General features: G+C 36.1%; 1 protein-coding gene across 1 annotated transcript in view; it reads left to right on the top strand.

Annotated features, from left to right (window-relative positions):
* Positions 1 to 20,068, top strand: part of LOC125278243 — an 84,849-nt gene that overhangs the window by 10,137 nt on the left and 54,644 nt on the right. Inside the window, exons 2-5 of the mRNA XM_048207253.1 lie at positions 9,416 to 9,742; positions 10,095 to 10,436; positions 11,969 to 12,088; positions 14,138 to 14,461. Coding sequence (XP_048063210.1) covers positions 9,416 to 9,742; positions 10,095 to 10,436; positions 11,969 to 12,088; positions 14,138 to 14,461 — 1,113 coding nt within the window. The remainder of the gene's footprint in view (positions 1 to 9,415; positions 9,743 to 10,094; positions 10,437 to 11,968; positions 12,089 to 14,137; positions 14,462 to 20,068) is intronic.

The raw sequence follows: 20,068 nt of genomic DNA, 5'->3' as shown, positions 1-20,068 counted from the left end.
TTCTGGGCCATAAAAAGTAATAACGTTGCAGTCTATGGAGGGTCAGAAAGCACTGTTTCATAATTTAGCCCCAGGGCCCATTTACTTTAATAAGGTTTTGGTACCCTCCCTATATATAAAGTATATAAAGAATGAAAGCCTGTTGTGTCAGTCTCTTGATTTGTGGCTGTGGCAGCTATTGTGAAACTCACCATCTTTATGTACTGAGTGTGAATGGCATCAAGGCGTTGTCCTGAAGAATCTCAGCACCAAACCCTAGAGATTACATCTCATCTGGTAACAAGAGTAAACATAATTTTAAGAACTCTAATGATATATTTACCCCCTGATATTGCATTGGTGATATAATTCAAACATATTAGAGGCATAGAGTATGAGCAATGAGTAAGCTGGCCAAATTTCTGTCGAAAATAACTTGCATGCTTAAAGGTGCTCTAAGCGAAGTCACGCGTTTTTAGGCCAAAACATTTTTTGTCACATACAGCAAACATCTCCTCACTATCCGCTAGCTGCCTGTCCCCTGAACACACTGTAAAAAAAACATGGTCTCTGTAGTCGCCACAAGCTCCAAAAACGGCAACAAAAACAAACTGATGCAGCCTGGACCACTTAACATAATAAACATGCTCCAGCCAATAACCGATAAGCAGCATTTTAAATGCGCGTTCATGACTGTTTCAGGAAGCACGGAGGGGAGGGCCAGGAGGAGTAGGAGGGAGGGTCTAGCTAGCCTCTGTTTTGTTTGACAACACTTCGAACGTCAACAGGAAGTTACTCTGCTCAGAATCGCTTAGAGAGCCTTTAAAGTTGTCGACCCCCTGAACCACAGTCAGCATTTATAAGTAAGAAGTATTTAGGTAAAAAATAAAAAAAAATCATACATGTGTACAAACAAATAAATAAATACCTTTGAGTGGAACAGTATGGCATCTGTCTCACTGGCAAACATAACTACAAACAGACATAGAGAAATACAATAAAATAGATTAATGACCATGATATCCTGTTATCATAATAGTTAAATAAATGATTATAACTACAAGCACTATAACATTATACTTGTCATCTATGTTACCTCATTTAGCTGATTATTTAGCCTACAGGCCTTTCAAGGACGATCTCACTGAAACAACCTGGGGTTAATGATTTTAAAATGTAAGATTTCTTTCAAAAACATGTAAAAATCTTACAGACCCACAACTTTTCAACAGTAGTGTACTGAATGATTGAGGTTTTGCTTACTATAGTCATCTGGTTCATGGCCTTTGACAGGAGGTCGCTCTGCTCTGCGGTGCAGGAGTCCATCCGCATGGAAGGATCTAGGAACATGACATGAAATTTGTCTCAGAGCCAACAATATTTAGTATAAAATGCCAGGTTTATTACAAGGAACCAAGCTAGAGCAGAGGTGGAAAGAATAATATATATATATATATATATATATATATATATATATATATATATATATATATATATATATATATATTACTTAAGATAACAAAATGTATATTTTTAGATTTAGAATTCACTATTGTACATGTAGTCTCACTTACATTTGGATGTCAAAGACTTCTTAAATAATAAATTAAAAATATATAATTTTGCAAAAGAAAATTATAGATGCATGGTGATATAGGTTGGTAGCTTATTTCAGCATTGATTTATACGTGATTTTCCTAACCTGTTTCAACCATTTTACATTTAATAATTGTTTCACTGTTGAAACATCAACTGACGTTACTTCAACCATATTTCAACGTTGAATTTTGGTCATGTGTTGACTGGGCTTCAACCGTTTAGCAATCTACGTTGTATCAACGTTGATTCACTGTTGAAACAACAACTGACCTTATTTCAACCACAATTCAACATTGAAGGTCGGTCATTTGCCGGCTGGGAATGTCCAGCTTAGACCAGCTTGTACCAGCTAATGACCAGCTAATGACCATCTTAGACCAGCTAATGACCAGCTTAGACCAGCTAATGACCAGCTTGTACCAGCTAATGACCAGCTTAGACCAGCTAATGACCAGCTTGTACCAGCTAATGACCAGCTTAGACCAGCTTGTACCAGCTAATGACCATCTTAGACCACCTAATGACCAGCTTAGACCAGCTAATGACCAGCTAATGACCAGCTTGTACCAGCTAATGACCAGCTTAGACCAGCTAATGACCAGCTTGTACCAGCTAATGACCAGCTTGTACCAGCTAATGACCATATTAGACCAGCTAATGACCAGCTTAGACCAGCTTGTACCAGCTAATGACCATCTTAGACCAGCTTGGACCAGCTAATGACCAGCTTAGACCAGCTAATGACCATCTTAGACCATCCAGTTTTAGCTGGATTTTCCACTAGGGTCTGCCTCGCTGCTCAGTGTTTTGTATCTCCGTATAGCTTTGAATCTTTTGAAACTTTTATTGAATCTCGTACTTTTTGTTGCTTATATTATCATTACTTTATATATATACTATTGCCTACCACATTAATCTGATGTCACCAGCTTGTAATCTTTGAATCTAAATCGCTGTTACAATGCGTTTGCATCTCGCTAGCTTGTTAACTTGTCATCAGTCTCGCATGCTCCTTTTTCAACGCGTTCATCAAACAGCTGTGGAAACTCGGATCGGATCAGTCTACAAACACGGTGAGTCATGTCATCCTTTCCCAGTGTTATTTCGTGTTCCATCTGTCACATGTTTAGCATAGCTCTCTCTGTCAGCGACGAGGGATTTACATGTCATAAATGTAGGGAAATAGTCAGGCTGACAGAGAGAATCTCAGAATTAGAGACATGCATCCAAACTTTAATCGAGGATAGTAAGAATGCAGGGGCTTCAGATACTGTTTTGGATGCAACTAGCTTAGTGAACTCTGTACATTGTTTGGTTCCGGCTGTAGAGCCCGCGCAGCAGGACACTTGGGTAATGGTGAGGCGGCCTAGCCGCGGAAAACACCACTCTTCCGTTCCAGTAAGAACATCAAACAGGTTCTCCCCACTCAGTGACGCACCCACTGAGAATCCTGTTGAAAGTGCCCTAGTAATTGGCGATTCTATTACACGGAACGTGAAAATAGAGACACCAGCCACCATAGTCACATGTTTGCTGGGAGCCAGAGCACCTGACATCAAAGCAAATTTAAAAGTGCTGGCTAATGCTAATCGTAAATACTCTAAAATTATTATTCACGTCGGCACAAATGATGTTCGACTTCGCCAGTCGGAGATCACTAAAATTAACATTGAAGAGGTGTGTGAACTCGCAAGTACAATGTCAGGAGAAGTAAATTGTTCTGGTCCCCTTCCTGTTCGTCGGAGTGATGAGATAGTTAGCAGATTATCATCACTCAATGGCTGGCTGTCTAAGTGGTGTCCGCAGAATAATATAGATTTCATAGACAATTGTAAAAGTTTTTGGGGCAGACCTGACCTGTTGAAAAGAGATGGTATTCATCCCTCCCGGGATGGTGCTGCTCTTCTCTCTAGTAATATGGCAATATTAGAGCTGAAACATGACAAACTACGGCCCAGGTCAGGAAGCAGACAGACTGGCTAAACCGACCGTCTGCTAGCTTCCTCACGTTACAGAAGTCAGATAAATCCCAACACATAGAAACTCTTACACATAGATATTATCACATAGAGACTGTGTCTGTACCCCGAATTAATAAAAACAAAAAACTTCCAAACCCTTTTAATGGAAAAAATTTAATTGATGTTCAACAAATAAAAAATAGAGATAATAATGATAAACAAATGATAAAGCTTGGATTGTTAAATATTAGATCACTTTCTTCAAAAGCACTTATTGTAAACGATATTATCACAGACAATAATCGAGATGTGCTGTGTTTGACAGAAACCTGGCTAAAACCGGACGATTACATTACTTTAAATGAGTCTAGTCCTCAAGGTTATGATTATCGACACAATCCTCGACAGAAAGGAAAAGGGGGAGGTGTTGCTGTAATTTATAGTAATATTTACAGTATCAGCCAGAAGTCTTTCAAATATAATTCCTTTGAAGTGATGGTGCTTTACGTAACATTATGTAAGTTGACATTTGTGTTGGCTACTGTATACAGGCCACCAGGACACCATACAGACTTAATTAAAGAATTTGCTGATTTTCTATCGGAGTTAGTACTAGCTGCAGATAAAGTCCTTGTTGTTGGTGATTTTAATATCCATGTAGATAATAAAAAAGACTCATTGGGATTGGCATTTGCAGACATTCTAAACTCTATTGGTGTTAGACAACACGTGTCAGGACCCACTCATTGTCGTAATCATACTTTAGATCTAATATTGTCACATGGAATCAATATTGATGCCGTTGAAATTCTGCAGCAGAGTGACGACATCTCAGATCATTATCTAGTCTTGTGTATACTACATTTAGTTAAAGAGGCTAAACTGCCTCTCTGCCATAAATATGGTAGAACCATCACTTCTACCACTAAAGATCACTTTATAAATAATCTTCCTGATCAGTTTCATCGCCTTAGCATACCAGACAGCTTAGAAGACCTCGATGTTGCAACAGAAACTATTGCCTCTGTCTTTTCCAGCACATTAGATTCAGTTGCTCCTTTGCATTTAAAAAAGATTAAGGAATTTAATCCAATGCCATGGTACAGTGAGCAGACTCTGGCCCTAAAAACAGCAGCTAGAAAAATGGAGCGCAGCTGGAAGAAAACAAAACTAGAAGTATTTTGCATTTCGTGGAGAGAGAAAATGACTGAGTACAGAAAGGCCTTAAAAACTGCTAGATCTGCCTATTTTTCAAAACTCTTAGAAAAAAATAAACACAAACCTAGGTATTTATTTGATACAGTGGCTAAATTAACAAGAAATAAAGCTTCAACTTCTGTTGTTTCCAAAGAGCACAGCAGTAATGACTTTATGAACTTCTTTACTTGCAAGATTGATAATATTAGAGAGAAAATTATAACCATGCAACCGTCTACTACAGTATCGTGTCAGACAGTGCATTGTAGTGTCCCTGAGGAAAAATTCATTTCATTTACTGCTTTAGGAGAGGAAGAATTGTCTAAACTTGTTAAATCATCAAAATCAACCACATGTATGTTAGACCCTATACCGACTAAGCTATTGAAAGAGATGCTTCCAGAAGTCATAGATCCCCTTCTTAATATTGTTAATTCATCTTTATCACTAGGATACGTACCAAAAACTTTTAAGCTGGCTATTATTAAACCTCTTATTAAAAAAACACAACTAGATCCTAAAGAATTAGTCAATTACAGGTCGATCTCAAATCTTACTTTTCTGTCAAAAATACTAGAAAAGGCAGTTTCATCACAACTATGTTCCTTTTTAGAAAGAAATAATATCTGTGAGGATTTCCAGTCAGGATTTAGACCGTACCATAGTACTGAGACTGCTCTCATTAGAGTTACTAATGATTTGCTCTTATCATCATATCGTGGTTGTATCTCTCTATTAGTGTTACTGGATCTTAGTGCTGCATTTGACACTATCGATCACAATATTCTCTTAAATAGACTTGAAAACTATGTTGGCATTAGTGGAATTGCATTGGCATGGTTCAAATCATACTTATCTGACCGTTATGAGTTTGTAGTAGTAAACGATGAGATGTCATATCGATCACAAGGTAAATATGGAGTACCGCAAGGCTCAGTACTAGGACCGTTGCTTTTCATTCTGTACATGCTACGCTTGGGAGATATCATTAGGAAGCATGGCATTAGTTTTCATTGTTATGCTGATGATACTCAGCTCTATATTTCTTCACGCTCTGACGAAACTTACCAATTCACTAAATTAACAGAATGTATAGCTGATATAAAAACTGGATGACCAGTAATTTCCTACTACTAAATTCAGGAAAAACAGAGATTCTAATTTTTGGACCGAAAACTTCTTCATGTAATAACCTAGAATACTGTCTAACACTTGATGGCTGCTCTGTTAAGTCTTCGTCGTCAGCTAGGAACCTGGGTGTGCTCTTTGATACCAATCTTTCATTTGAAGGCCATGTTACTAGCATCTGTAAAACTGCATTCTTCCATCTTAAAAATATATCTAAACTACGACATATGCTCTCAATGAAGAATGCAGAAAAGTTAGTTCATGCGTTCATGACCTCAAGGTTAGATTACTGTAACGCTCTACTGGGTGGTTGTTCTGCTCGCTTGATAAATAAACTACAGCTCGTACAAAATGCAGCAGCTAGAGTTCTTACTAGAACTAGGAAGTATGACCATATTAGCCCAGTTCTGTCATCACTGCATTGGCTTCCTGTTAAACATCGTATAGATTTTAAAATCTTGTTAATTACTTACAAAGCACTAAATGGTTTATCTCCCCAGTACCTAAGTGAGCTTTTAATACATTATAGTCCTTCACGTTTATTGCGATCTCAGAATTCAGGCCAGCTGATAATATCTAGAATATCAAAATCAACCGCAGGCTGTAGATCCTTCTCCTATTTGGCACCTAAACTGTGGAACAACCTTCCTAGCATTGTTCGGGATGCAGACACACTCTGTCAGTTTAAATCTAGACTAAAAACACGTCTTTAACCTGGCATACACATAACATATTACCAATTTATATTTTCAAATCCGTTAAAGGATTATTAGGCTGCATAAATTAGGTCAGCCGGAACTGGGAACACTTCCTATAACACCAGATGTACTTGTTACATCAGAAAAAGAATGGCATCTACGCTAATATTAGTCTTTCTGTTTATCCCGAGGATTACCGTAGTCAACCGGATCCGGGCCGTATCCGGATGAGACCGAGGACCGGTGCCCTGACACGACCACAACGCAGCCCTGTATCAGCAGAGATCGAGTCGACTAGATCATCCATTGTGAAGACATCATCGACACGACAGCCAGTGCCACAGTTTCCTCAAAATTATAATCACGATTATTAATCACGATTATTCTATCAAAAAGAGTAATGTAACTATGGCTATTTTGCAAGTTCTTTACCAACCTACACTTCACCCAAAAGGCCTGTAGGTGGCACAAAGACTTAAATTTAACCAACTATGATAACTTCGTTAGATGGTAAATCAATACAAAACATGGTTTTGGTGAGCGCTTTGTAATATGTATTCACATTAGATTTTAAAGCAACACAATTCGCAAATTCGTAAAGCAAAGAAAAATCATTTCTAGCTGATCAACATTATGAAAACTGGAAAACCTTTAGGAACTTCAAAAGATTAAACAGCAAAATTCCTAATATTACTTCCAATATTTCCAAATTATGTTCATTTTCATAGAGCGGGCCAATATCGTGGCGATTATTTAAAATCAATCGAGAGAAGCAGATATCGTTATCGTGATTAAAATACGATTAATCGTGCAGCCCTAATTTAATTTAATTTGACTTGACATTTGATATTCAACAGTATTCTTGACATTTATTAAACAGTGCTTTTGATCTGCCTGTATTGACACTATTCTTTAAAAGGAAAAATTATATACCAATTATCAATGTAAAGCTGCTTTGACACAATCTGCATTGTAAAAAGCGCTATATAAATAAAGGTGACTTGACTTGACTTGACTTTTCACAATGCAGATTGTGTCAGAGCAGCTTTACATTGATAACTGGTATATAATTTTGGCTGCACAGCAGCTCTTAAAGAATAGTGTCAATGCAGGCAGATCAAAGCACTGTTGAATATCAAATGTCAAGTCAAATGTCAAGTGTCCCCAACTAAGCAAGCCAAAGGCGACAGCGGCAAGGAACCCAAACTCCAACAAGTGACATCAGGTGGCAAATAGGTGTTAAAATGGAGAAAAAAAACCTTGGGAGAAACCAGGCTTAGTCGGGGGGCCAGTTCTCCTCTGGCGAACAGTGCTTTGTTACGATTCAGGTTGCTATCATAAGTCTGATAGGATCGCAACATTCAAAGTATTTATTCCAGTTCAATCCAGTTGAGGATCGTATTCATCACGCCGGTATGGACGGTTTGTTGAGGAACTGTGGCACTGGCTGTCGTGTTGATGATGTCTTCACAATGGATGATCTAGTCGACCCAATCTCTGCTGATACTTCAGGGCTGCGTTGTGGTCGTGTCAAGGCGCAGGTCCTTGGTCTCACCTGGATACGGCCCGGATCTGATTGACTACGGTAAACCTTGGGATAAACAGAAAGACTAATATTAGCGTAGATGCCATTCTTCTTCTGATGTAACAAGTACATCTGGTGTTATAGGAAGTGTTCCCGGTTCCGGCTGACCTAATTTATGCAGCCTAATAATCCTTTAACGGATTTGAAAATATAAATTGGTAATATGTTATGTGTATGCCAGGTTAAAGAGATGTGTTTTTAGTCTAGATTTAAACTGACAGAGTGTGTCTGCATCCCGAACAATGCTAGGAAGATTGTTCCAGAGTTTAGGTGCCAAATAGGAGAAGGATCTACCACCTGCGGTTGATTTTGATATTCTAGGTATTATCAGCTGGCCTGAATTCTGAGATGTGTGATCCTTCCTCTATGTGTGAGTGCTCCTTTGTCTCCAGCGTTCTCCAGTGATCTCCTGCTCCAGCGATTCCAAAGACTCAAACACCTGCAATCAGAAAGGACAGTAACTATCACCATTCTCCATTACCATCATCTACATTGCACTTCTCACCTGTCTTCACTCCGCTTCACTCTTACTGGTTCAATAAAGACATCTTACCTGCTATTCTCTGTGTCCGACCCCTCTGTACCGTAACAGTAAGTAATTAGCAAGATTTTAAAATCTATACGATGTTTAACAGGAAGCCAATGCAGTGATGACAGAACTGGGCTAATATGGTCATACTTCCTAGTTCTAGTAAGAACTCTAGCTGCTGCATTTTGTACGAGCTGTAGTTTATTTATCAAGCGGGAGGAACAACCACCCAGTAGAGCGTTACAGTAATCTAACCTTGAGGTCATGAACACATGAACTTACTGTTCTGCATTCTTCATTGAGTGCGTATGTCGTAGTTTAGATATATTTTTAAGATTTATATACGAAGTGAGGCTAGCCTTCCCTGTGATGTATCTTTTCTCAACTCTCCTAAGCACTGAATGTAAAACACTTGATGGTGATTTTCTAATTTTTTACCAACTGAGGCACAAGACGAGCTCTGCTGTGCCTCCCCCTCCCCTTCTCTATCTGCTGCGGTAGTAATGACTTCGGCACGTTTGTGAAAGAACAGCTGTGTTTTTAAATTCAGTGACATGTTATGGTGTTACAGCGGTGAACAAAAAATACACATTCTGAGACATGAAATGAAATGAATAACTGAAAATTGTATCATTAAATCATCCTTTCTCTTATTTTGTCCTCAAATTTGGGTCAAGAACATGAGCAGCAGTGTTATATGAGTTTAATCTCTGAGAAACTGTTTGTGTTTGTTCTGCAGGAGTGTGTGGTGCTGAAACAGATGAAGAGAAGACAGTGCCAGTGATGGAGGGAGAATCTGTTACTCTAAACCCTGATCTTACTAAAATACCAGGATTTAATCTGATGAAGTGGAGGTTTAGAGATTCACGTTCAGTCATTGCTCAAATCGATAGAAATATGATTTCATATCCTAGTCTCACTGAGATGTTCAAAGACAGACTGAAGCTGGATCAGACTGGATCTCTGACAATCACAAACATGAGAACTAAACACTCTGGACTTTATAAACTAGAGATCAACCACAACACTGGGACCTCGTATTTCATTTTCAGTGTTACTGTCTATGGTGAGGACACTTTTATTTTTGAATAATTAGATGTTTTTAAGTTTGTTGTTTTATTAATTAAAATGAAATAAACTGAGATTTAAACTGCAGCCTGAAAATCTTAAAAAAACAATCTTACAGAATAAGGAGCAAACTCAATCAACACAAATAAAAGATACAATTAAATAAATAAAGAAATATGTTTAAGTAAAATTATTTACAGCACTTAAATTAGATTAAAATCATAAACTAATTAATATATGGTTCATTAATGTCTTATGTAGTAACCATGAGATAATTGACTGTTAAAGTTATTATTCTAGTGCCAGTAACTGTGTTTAGTGTTTAATATCTGTGAATCTGTCTCATGCAGAGTCTCCAGCTGTTATTGATGCTTTTAAAGGTGAAATGAAGAGTGTATCAGTGACGGAGGGAGAATCTGTCACTCTTCAGACTGATACTGAAACACACGGAGATGAGCTGATAGTGTGGAGGTTTGGAGATGAAGGGAAACTCATAGCTAAACATGATCTAGAGGCCAAGAGTCCACCATTATATGATCCTGATGAGAGATTCAGAGACAGACTGAAGCTGGATAATCAGACCGGATCTCTGACCATCACAAACACCAGAATCACAGACTCTGGAGTTTATAAAGTAAAGATCAGCAGCAGCAATCAGACTTTATACAAGAGATTCACTGTCACTGTCAGCGGTGAGTAACTCAAGACTATTAATGTAATGATTATTTATCAGCTGTCTGTAAATAATTCATAACTTCTCACTCTGAACTTGTATTATCTAAAACAGCTTGTCTGACACCTGTAAATACAGTAGATCTGATAAATAATGACTTTCTTTATCACTCAGGTTATATAGTGCTGATGTTTATACTGTTTGTTATAGATCAGACTCATTCACACTAATGACTCTTTATCATTACAGTATCAGATCTTCACTCTGGTTATATAGTGTTGATGTTTATAGTGTTTGTTATAGATCAGACTCATTCACACTAATGACTCTATCATTACAGTATCAGATCTTCACTCAGGTTATATAGTGTTGATGTTTATAGTGTTTGTTATAGATCAGACTCATTCACACTAATGACTCTTTATCATTACAGTATCAGATCTTCACTCAGGTTATATAGTGCTGATGTTTATAGTGTTTGTTATAGATCAGACTCATTCACACTAATGACTCTTTATCATTACAGTATCAGATCTTCACTCAGGTTATATAGTGTTGATGTTTATAGTGTTTGTTATAGATCAGATTCATTCACACTAATGACTCTATCATTACAGTATCAGATCTTCACTCAGGTTATATAGTGTTGATGTTTATAGTGTTTGTTATAGATCAGACTCATTCACACTAATGACTCTTTATCATTACAGTATCAGATCTTCACTCAGGTTATATAGTGCTGATGTTTATAGTGTTTGTTATAGATCAGACTCATTCACACTAATGACTCTTTATCATTACAGTATCAGATCTTCACTCAGATTATATAGTGCTGATGTTTATAGTGTTTGTTATAGATCAGACTCATTCACACTAATGACTCTTTATCATTACAGTATCAGATCTTCACTCAGATTATATAGTGCTGATGTTTATAGTGTTTGTTATAGATCAGACTCATTCACACTATTGACTCTATCATTACAGTATCAGATCTTCACTCAGGTTATATAGTGTTGATGTTTATAGTGTTTGTTATAGATCAGATTCATTCACACTAATGACTCTTTATCATTACAGTATCAGATCTTCACTCAGGTTATATAGTGCTGATGTTTATAGTGTTTGTTATAGATCAGATTCATTCACACTAATGACTCTATCATTACAGTATCAGATCTTCACTCAGGTTATATAGTGTTGATGTTTATAGTGTTTGTTATAGATCAGACTCATTCACACTAATGACTGTCTTTATCATTACAGTATCAGATCTTCACTCAGGTTATATAGTGTTGATGTTTATAGTGTTTGTTATAGATCAGATCATTCACACTAATGACTCTTTATCATTACAGTATCAGATCTTCACTCAGGTTATATAGTGTTGATGTTTCTAGTGTTTGTTATAGATCAGACTCATTCACACTAATGACTCTTTATCATTACAGTATCAGATCTTCACTCAGGTTATATAGTGTTGATGTTTATAGTGTTTGTTATAGATCAGACTCATTCACACTAATGTCTGTCTTTCTTTATCTGTTCCAGTACCAGGTCTATCTTCAGCTGCTGTAATAGGGATTGTTGTTGGTGTTCTGCTGGTATTATCCGCAGCTGCTGGTGTTTTTTACTATCGTCTAAAAGTCTCTGAACTACAAAAGCTAATGAGTAAGTATTACAGCTGATACAACAAGAGGAAACACAGAGCTTTTTGTTGTGGGTTTTTATTGTAGTACAGTACAGATTAAATGTATAATACATTTTTTTCACAATCAATATTTTTATTGAGGTTGATCTAGTGATTTGTGTGATTGTTTTTGGAAATTGAGCTGAATAACATTAATACTAATTACTGAATCTTTGTCTGTTTAAAATGCTGAATTTAAGATCTTCTGATTATGTATTTCATGTAATTTTGTTTTTCTGCTATTGAATGTTGAGCAATTTAGCAGAAACAGCCCTAAAATCATCCCGCTGTTCTTTTTCTGTCATTTTGAGGTTTATCAGGGCTGCCTGAGCTCTTCATTCATTTAAACATCATAGACTATTAATACAGAAACTCTAAACTGAAAAACAAGAAAATGTAAAGAGAGTTTGTATGTCTATTACCACGTCATCTCTGGTCAGTTAGTGATATTTATCCCTATAATGAGATATTCTAAAATATAAATTCTGTCATCATTAGCCCAGCTTTATGTCATTGAAAACATTTGAGTATTTCTTCTGTCAAATACAAAAGAAGATATTAAAAAAAAGTTATGGAGCACTTTACAAAATAGTTTTAGAGCTTCAAACAAGTAGTAAGTGTCATCTCCCTAAAGGTGTCATGTGACTCGTTTACTCGCTTATTGGAAGTCTTAAGACATGTGATGGTTTGTGTGTGAATAGACAGAAATATTAGTAATTATTCAGTGATTGTCTTCCCCTTCACTAAAGCTCTCAAAATGCAACAGAAAAGGTGTTGTCAATGATAGAGGGAATTAGTTATTGAATGTTTCATAGGTGAACTTGACATGTTTTGACTATAAATAAGATTTGAGAATTAAAGAGAGGATTTTGAGGAAACAAACACTTAAGCTGCACACAAAGCTATCATATGGGTTCAGAAGACTTGTAGCACATGAACTGAAAGTCTGTTGTGTTTAAATATCACCTCTGAGCTTTGAAGGCCTCTATGAACTGTAATTACATTGTAAAGAGCTGCAGGAAAACTCTTCAGAATCTAGTCATTCATTTGGAAGAATGTGAGGAGTAGAAGTAAATAATGACAATGTTATATTTAGTGATATGTCATGTCTGTGCAGACAGATCTTTTTTAAATGTCACAAGATGTGACACATCACTGAAGCACTGTGACAAATGGATTTATAATTATAAATTAAAAAACAAGTTTGTTTCTTTGACTAAAACCTGATTTTTTTCAGTGCTAATTCAGTGGTGAATTATTAAAGGGTTAGTTCAGCCAAAAAATGAAATTTCTGTTTATTTATTTAAAATATTTATTCCTCACCCTCGTGTCGTTCCACACCCGTAAGACCTTCGTTCATCTTTAGAACACAAATTAAGATACTTTTCATAAATCTGAGTTTTCTGTCCCTCCATTCACAGTTTACACAACGACCACTTTCAAGGCCCAGAACACTAGTAAAGACATCATTAAAGTACTCCATGTGACACCAGTGGTTTAACCTCAATTTTATGAAGTGACATGTTTGCACAAAAAAACATAATTTACCACTTTATTTACAAAATATTAATCTCCAATGTGTGTTTGCTTCTGCTCTCAGGTCAACATAAGTTGAGGATAAACCACTGGAGTCACATGGATTATTTTAATGATGTCTTTACTAGTGTTCTGGACATTGAAATTGGTAGTTAAGTGGACTGTCAGTGAGGGACAGAAAGCTCTGCGATGTTATAAAAAGATCTTTATTTGTGTTCTGAAGGTGAACAAACGTCTTACACATGTTGAACAACATGAGGGTAATTACGGAGTAATTAGTGACACAATATATTTTTGGGTGAACTAACCCTCTAACAAATTAATGTATGTTAACATGAAACATTATTGCATTGTTGCAGATCTTTAGTTAGAAGTCCAAATGATGAAGTGATTATTAGAAGCACATGAAGAGTCACACAGTATCCTCTCAGTCCTTCAGTACTCTCTTACAATCTCCTCTTTTCTCTGTTTCTGTGTGCTGCTGTGACATGAAGATATAGAAGTCATAGAGGGAGAATCTGTCACTCTAACCTCTGGCATTGAAATAAACAAAGATGATCAGATACTGTGGCTGTTTGGAGATGGAAAGACTGTCATAGCTGAAATCCAAAGAGGGACTGGAAAGATCACTGTTCCTGATGGGAGATTCAAAGACAGACTGAAGATTGACAAGGAGACTGGATCTCTGACCATCAGAAACACCAGACCTGAAGACAGAGGAGTCTATAAACTGAAGATCACAGGCAGCAGACTTGTGCAGAACATGTGCAGAAGACTTGTGCAGAACTTGAACAAAAGATTCATCGTTTCTGTCAGAGGTGAGTCGCTCAATATAATAATGATTATATTCTTCCACATACATTCAGATTTTTCTGTGGTAATTTAGTGATATGTTGTATGTCATGTCCTTTAAAACGGCATCAGTTTTAGTAGAAACTCTTGCACAGAATCAGGTATTTGGTAGACATTTGGTTTGCATGTAAGTTATATGTTATTTGAATAACAGTTTTCAGCTATGAGGAACAATGTGAAGTTTATTTAGTCACACTCTTCATTTAGCAGTGCTAAACAGCAGTAAATGAATTTTGAAGCTTGGTTTGTTTTGGATATGTATAGTAGATACCAGTATTGGCTCCTGATTATAAATTTAGCTGCAGAGTCTGGGTTATAGCACTAGATAAAGCTTTTACATTGTAATTGCTGAACACATGCAGACACCCTTTTATAGTCATCTGTCCTTGTATAATTCAGCCTGAGGGTGGCGTTCTAATGTGGATTGACTCTAAGTGCACACACACACATACAATCTGCAAGTTTATATACAAAGTTGTGAATTAACTTGAAAAATTGGAATATTACATAAAACATTTGGGAATAAAGCACTGTTTCCATCCAACGAGTTAAAGAGGACAAAAATGTCACTTCCTGATTAACTGGCACTAAATACCACTAAAAGGAAAGTATGAGAAGCCACTGAATATAATAATTTTCATAAATAATAAATTATATGCACCTCAGATCAAGCAGACGAAACACAATAAATGTGGTCATTATTTTCGGAGGGGGATCCTGCTGTTTGTGAACACAGTTGTGTAAGGCAGTTCTGAATACAGAAATATTTTGAGGACAAACATTGTTCAGGCATTTCAGAATGACCACAAACATTTCAGATGCTGTGCAACAATATCGGTCTGCTGGATAGTCAAATTATGCCATTACATCACGCAAAGTCACATGACTTTTTTTGACGCGGAGGAATTCAGTAAATGTGCTTCAATCTCCCATTATTTGCACAAATCAAAACCATCTTAAGTGAGCATAGAAACTTTTTTGCAAATTAGGGTATTATTTATTTATTTTTTTCATAATTTGCCATTTCCATCACTCATTTCTGATGTGATACTTCAAAATGCGCATGAAAACAGTGATGGAAACAGCTATAGTTATCTTGAGCTGAATACTGACATTGTTTTCTGTAGAGCTGCTTTTAGCTGAACTTTGCTTCATAATTGTTGAATTTTTGTGACTGACATTATTTTATTTTTTTGATGTGAAGCTACTTTAAAACAATCTATTGAATAAAGTGCTAATTAATTTGACTTATCTTAGAGATAAATACTCTCAATAATTTGCTAAGCTACTCCACACATCTTCCTGTTAAAGAAGAAACGTTTTCACCATCTAACTAGTTATGATAGTCTGATATACACAATCCTGATGCAGACTGATATACTCTAGGTTTGAGAATTCCTTGTTGTCCGGTGACTGATATGGTCCGCTCAGATTTCAGTGTAAAAACACAATGCAGCTACAGTAGATAATGCATGTTCAGATGCATGCTGTGACAATGGACAGGCCTGTGTCACCTCTGAGCAGCATGAGGGTAGAGACACACCAAACTGACGCCACAGAACTAGTGCTGATTAAAACTGACTGTGTTGTCGCCTTGGGTCGCCTGCATCAGGGCAAAAAAGCTGCACTATTAATTTACTTGTTTCACTTTTCACTTTCTATTTACTCGTTTAGGCCATTTAATATTTAATTAATATTATCATCACAGGAAATGTGAACCGTTGTCCATCATTTGGCAATTGGTGATAAAGAAAAATGTCACGTCACAATATTGAATTTTTTTTTCATTTTAAACCATGAAGGCGAGTCAGTGGATATCACATATGCAATGTGCAAACTTTGTGCGAGAATTATGTCGATCCCTGTTCAATTATCCACTAACCTTTACAGAAAATAAAAGTAAAAGTGGCGAGATTTCGGTGCATATTCTCTGAGACGAGAGAGATAAATTCTACTTCAACATGATGGTAATGGTAGGATATGTCTTAATTTATTTTCTTAATATTTCTCTTGTGGCCCATATACTGTACGTAGTGAAGAAAATGAGAAGAGAAGTATTTTGTATTGACTGATTATTGCAGTGTTCGGACACATTATAGACTGTTAATAATTTTAATGATAAGCCTATAATTAAATGGCTTTAAATAATTTTCAGTGGGGAGTAAACTAATCTATCAAATCTTTTATTATCCTCACAGCAAATCGGTTATGTGGTGATGCGCTATGAAATTAGTCTGTTGCTCCAAATGAATTTTAATATCAATTTAATAATAAAAGTAGGCCTATATTAATAATAATAATAATAATAATAATAATAATAACAATAACAATAACAATAATAATAATAATAATTAAATTAATTGGAAATGCTAAATCCTCTTGATATACATAGCTGATGGGTCCGTGTACGTTTTGATAGTTTGTTTTCCAATTTGAAATGAAATACGCAGAAACGAGAAAACGGTCGTTTCCCGTTTTTTCGTTTGTTAAAAAAAACGGAAAAACGAGATTTTGACTCGATTTTCGTTTTTTCGGGTCACGGATAGAAAAATGGAAACACGACTTCAAAACTCGTTTTCCACATGTGGGCGGTCATTACACGCCCCTTTCAGCCGATTGGTCAATCAATTCTGAGCCAGTGACGTCATCTTCAGTTCGTTCAACAAAATAATAGTCCTCTGCCGCTATATCAGTAGATGTCATAAATCGGCTTCCTTCTGTGCAACCTAACGCGTATTTCACAGAAATATTTATTTCAGAAATGTTAATCAGCACACAGACTGTTGTAATGCTGTTTGTAGTTTAATATGCATAGTGAAACTGCACTAGTACCCACACAGAGGAGCGGATGAAAAGCACAGATTAAAAAAAAACTACAGTTTTTATTTTATTCAATTTTGAATAAATAGAATAAATCACAATAAATAAGTAGTGTAAGCAATTTGGAAAAACGAACAATTGCTCATCTCTCTTTATTTATTTATTTTATATAGCCTAACTTTGCCTGCTGAATTATAGGCTAATGTTAATAACCCTTTGGTTAAAAGATTGAGGGAATATGTAAAGATCAAACATTAAAGATCAAAATTACAGCTACATAGCTATTTTAGTTATGACAAAAATAATATATAAATGTTAAGCCAAAAAGAATTAATTTAAAGCTGAACTGAAACAGAAACCGGCGTTAACTATACCTCTCTAATTTGACACAAATCCAAATGTTTCAGTATTCACGATTTGGAGGCTAATCTATATTTATTATTTAAACGCTTTTATTGTAGCCTACACAGACTACTTAAAATGAGCAGTATAACTTTTTATATTTGGTTGAATGTATGTTATTTTGACAGTTAACAGGCTGTTATGTTACTAAAACTGATGTTGTGTGTGCGTGAGGCGCCGATGCGTTCACTTGAATTTTCTTATAAAAGCGGAAACAACTTAAAATACTCAGACATTTATGGTCAAATATATGTAACACCATTCGAATCTGTGAAGGGTTAAATAGGCCTATTATTTTTGTACACTCACAATAAAAACAAAACATTGTTCGTAAAATAAAGACATTTTCTGCCGTCTCAGGGAAAAAATGCGACAATATGAGTGTCGGTTCATTTTTGAGAAGTTCACAGAAAGGAAACCTTTCATTTTGGTAATATGTTAATTAAGTGAAATAAATTTCGCGCATAGACATAGGCTATTTATTCCTTTTATATAATTGAATCATTTGTTCTAGGTTCACAGAAGCGCTGCAGGTGCGTGATGATGATGAATCCTCATGTTCTGTTGTTTATTCTGCTATTTGTTCATGTAGGCTAAAACTAAATCCCTGGGATTTTTTTTAATGATTCACAGACATTTATCAAATTTCGTTTAATTCTAATTTACTATAATCTTGTCGGTTAATGAAATGATGATGATCGCATCAGTTGAAAGTCAGGGGGAAAAAACAGAAATTATTGACAAGGCAACAATAATTTTCGTTTAGTTTAAGTTTTTCAAAACATCTACAGAACTGCATACAGTAAATTTTCCCGCTGTTTAAGCCACGAATATTTACAAAATAAAATAATTACAAAAATGATAAAAGATAATAAAATAATTACAAAGATAATAAAAGTTCTATGTTTAATATACGAGAGTTTTTGTTTTGCTGTTGTCCACTAAAGCAATTGACGCAGAATCGCCAATAGCCGTTAAATTGAAATTGAAAGTAAAATGTTCAGGGCCATTTATAGCTAATTCGTTCAAAAGCGAAGGAAAGACAGAAAAAGTTAGAATAGCAAGTAAACTGTGACATATAATAATGTTCAGTGTGTTCATAAAAGTGTTTAAGAGATAAAATCTGTATGACCATTTATAAGCTAAGGGAAACTAAAAAGCCCCCCAATGGTGATACCGTTATTAGGTGTTGCCACCTAGTGGATAGCCTATTTTCTAATATGACTGCATAGTCTAATGCGTCTGCTAAATGATTGAACTTAAATGTATAAAATGTAAACAAAACATTAAAATAAGAAAAAAAAAAAATGAGTGCAGCCACTGATCTATAGAGAATAGTCTATGTATAGCCTATTGATCGGTGGTAGTAGCCCAAAGGATGTCATGTGCTTGGTAACAGATGTTGAGGCATTTACATTTTACATTTTAAAAACACAATGACAGCTTAAAAACAGACTTAATTATGTAGTTTTTTAAAACATTTTTTTTTTTTATCTGTGCAAACAAAAGGTTGCACAGAAGAAAGCCGATTTATGACATCTACTGATATAGCGGCAGAGGACTATTATTTTGTTGAACGAACTGAAGATGACGTCACTGGCTCAGAATTGATTGACCAATCGGCTGAAAGGGGCGTGTAATGACCGCCCACATGTGGAAAACGAGTTTTGAAGTCGTGTTTCCGTTTTCTATCCGTGACCCGAAAAAACGAAAATCGAGTCAAAATCTCGTTATTCCGTTTTTTTTTAACAAACGAAAAAACGGGAAACGACCGTTTTCTCGTTTCTGCGTATTTCATTTCAAATTGGAAAACAAACTATCAAAACGTACACGGACCCTGATGCTTTTTATCTATGGAAACATATGGTCAATCGGCACAACCCAGCACGGGGGTTTATCGTGGATATTTCAAACGCATAGTGTGAGCAGTCAAGTCACGTCTTGACCATCAGACCACAGTGTGACGCTGCCTTTCCACTGCACACGACAAACGACGGCCGTTGGACTGGAAGTCATTCATTTCCATTGGAGAGTAGTACGGGGGCTGCATGGAGTTCTGATCATATGCGAATGCGGAAATATCGGATACGATTTGAACTTTGGATGCGTTGAAAGTTTTGAACTTCTGCGGCTAGACCGTATGCGAGTGCAAAGTTAGATTTACGGTCCGTGTACGTTTTGATAGTTTGTTTTCCAATTTGAAATGAAATACGCAGAAACGAGAAAACGGTCGTTTCCCGTTTTTTCGTTTGTTAAAAAAAAACGGAATAACGAGATTTTGACTCGATTTTCGTTTTTTCGGGTCACGGATAGAAAACGGAAACACGACTTCAAAACTCGTTTTCCACATG

This window comes from Megalobrama amblycephala, linkage group LG1 (assembly GCF_018812025.1).
Source record: "Megalobrama amblycephala isolate DHTTF-2021 linkage group LG1, ASM1881202v1, whole genome shotgun sequence".
In the NCBI taxonomy this organism is placed as follows: domain Eukaryota; kingdom Metazoa; phylum Chordata; class Actinopteri; order Cypriniformes; family Xenocyprididae; genus Megalobrama; species Megalobrama amblycephala.
Note: the sequence above shows the minus strand (reverse complement) of the source record. Positions and strands in the feature narration are given on the sequence as shown.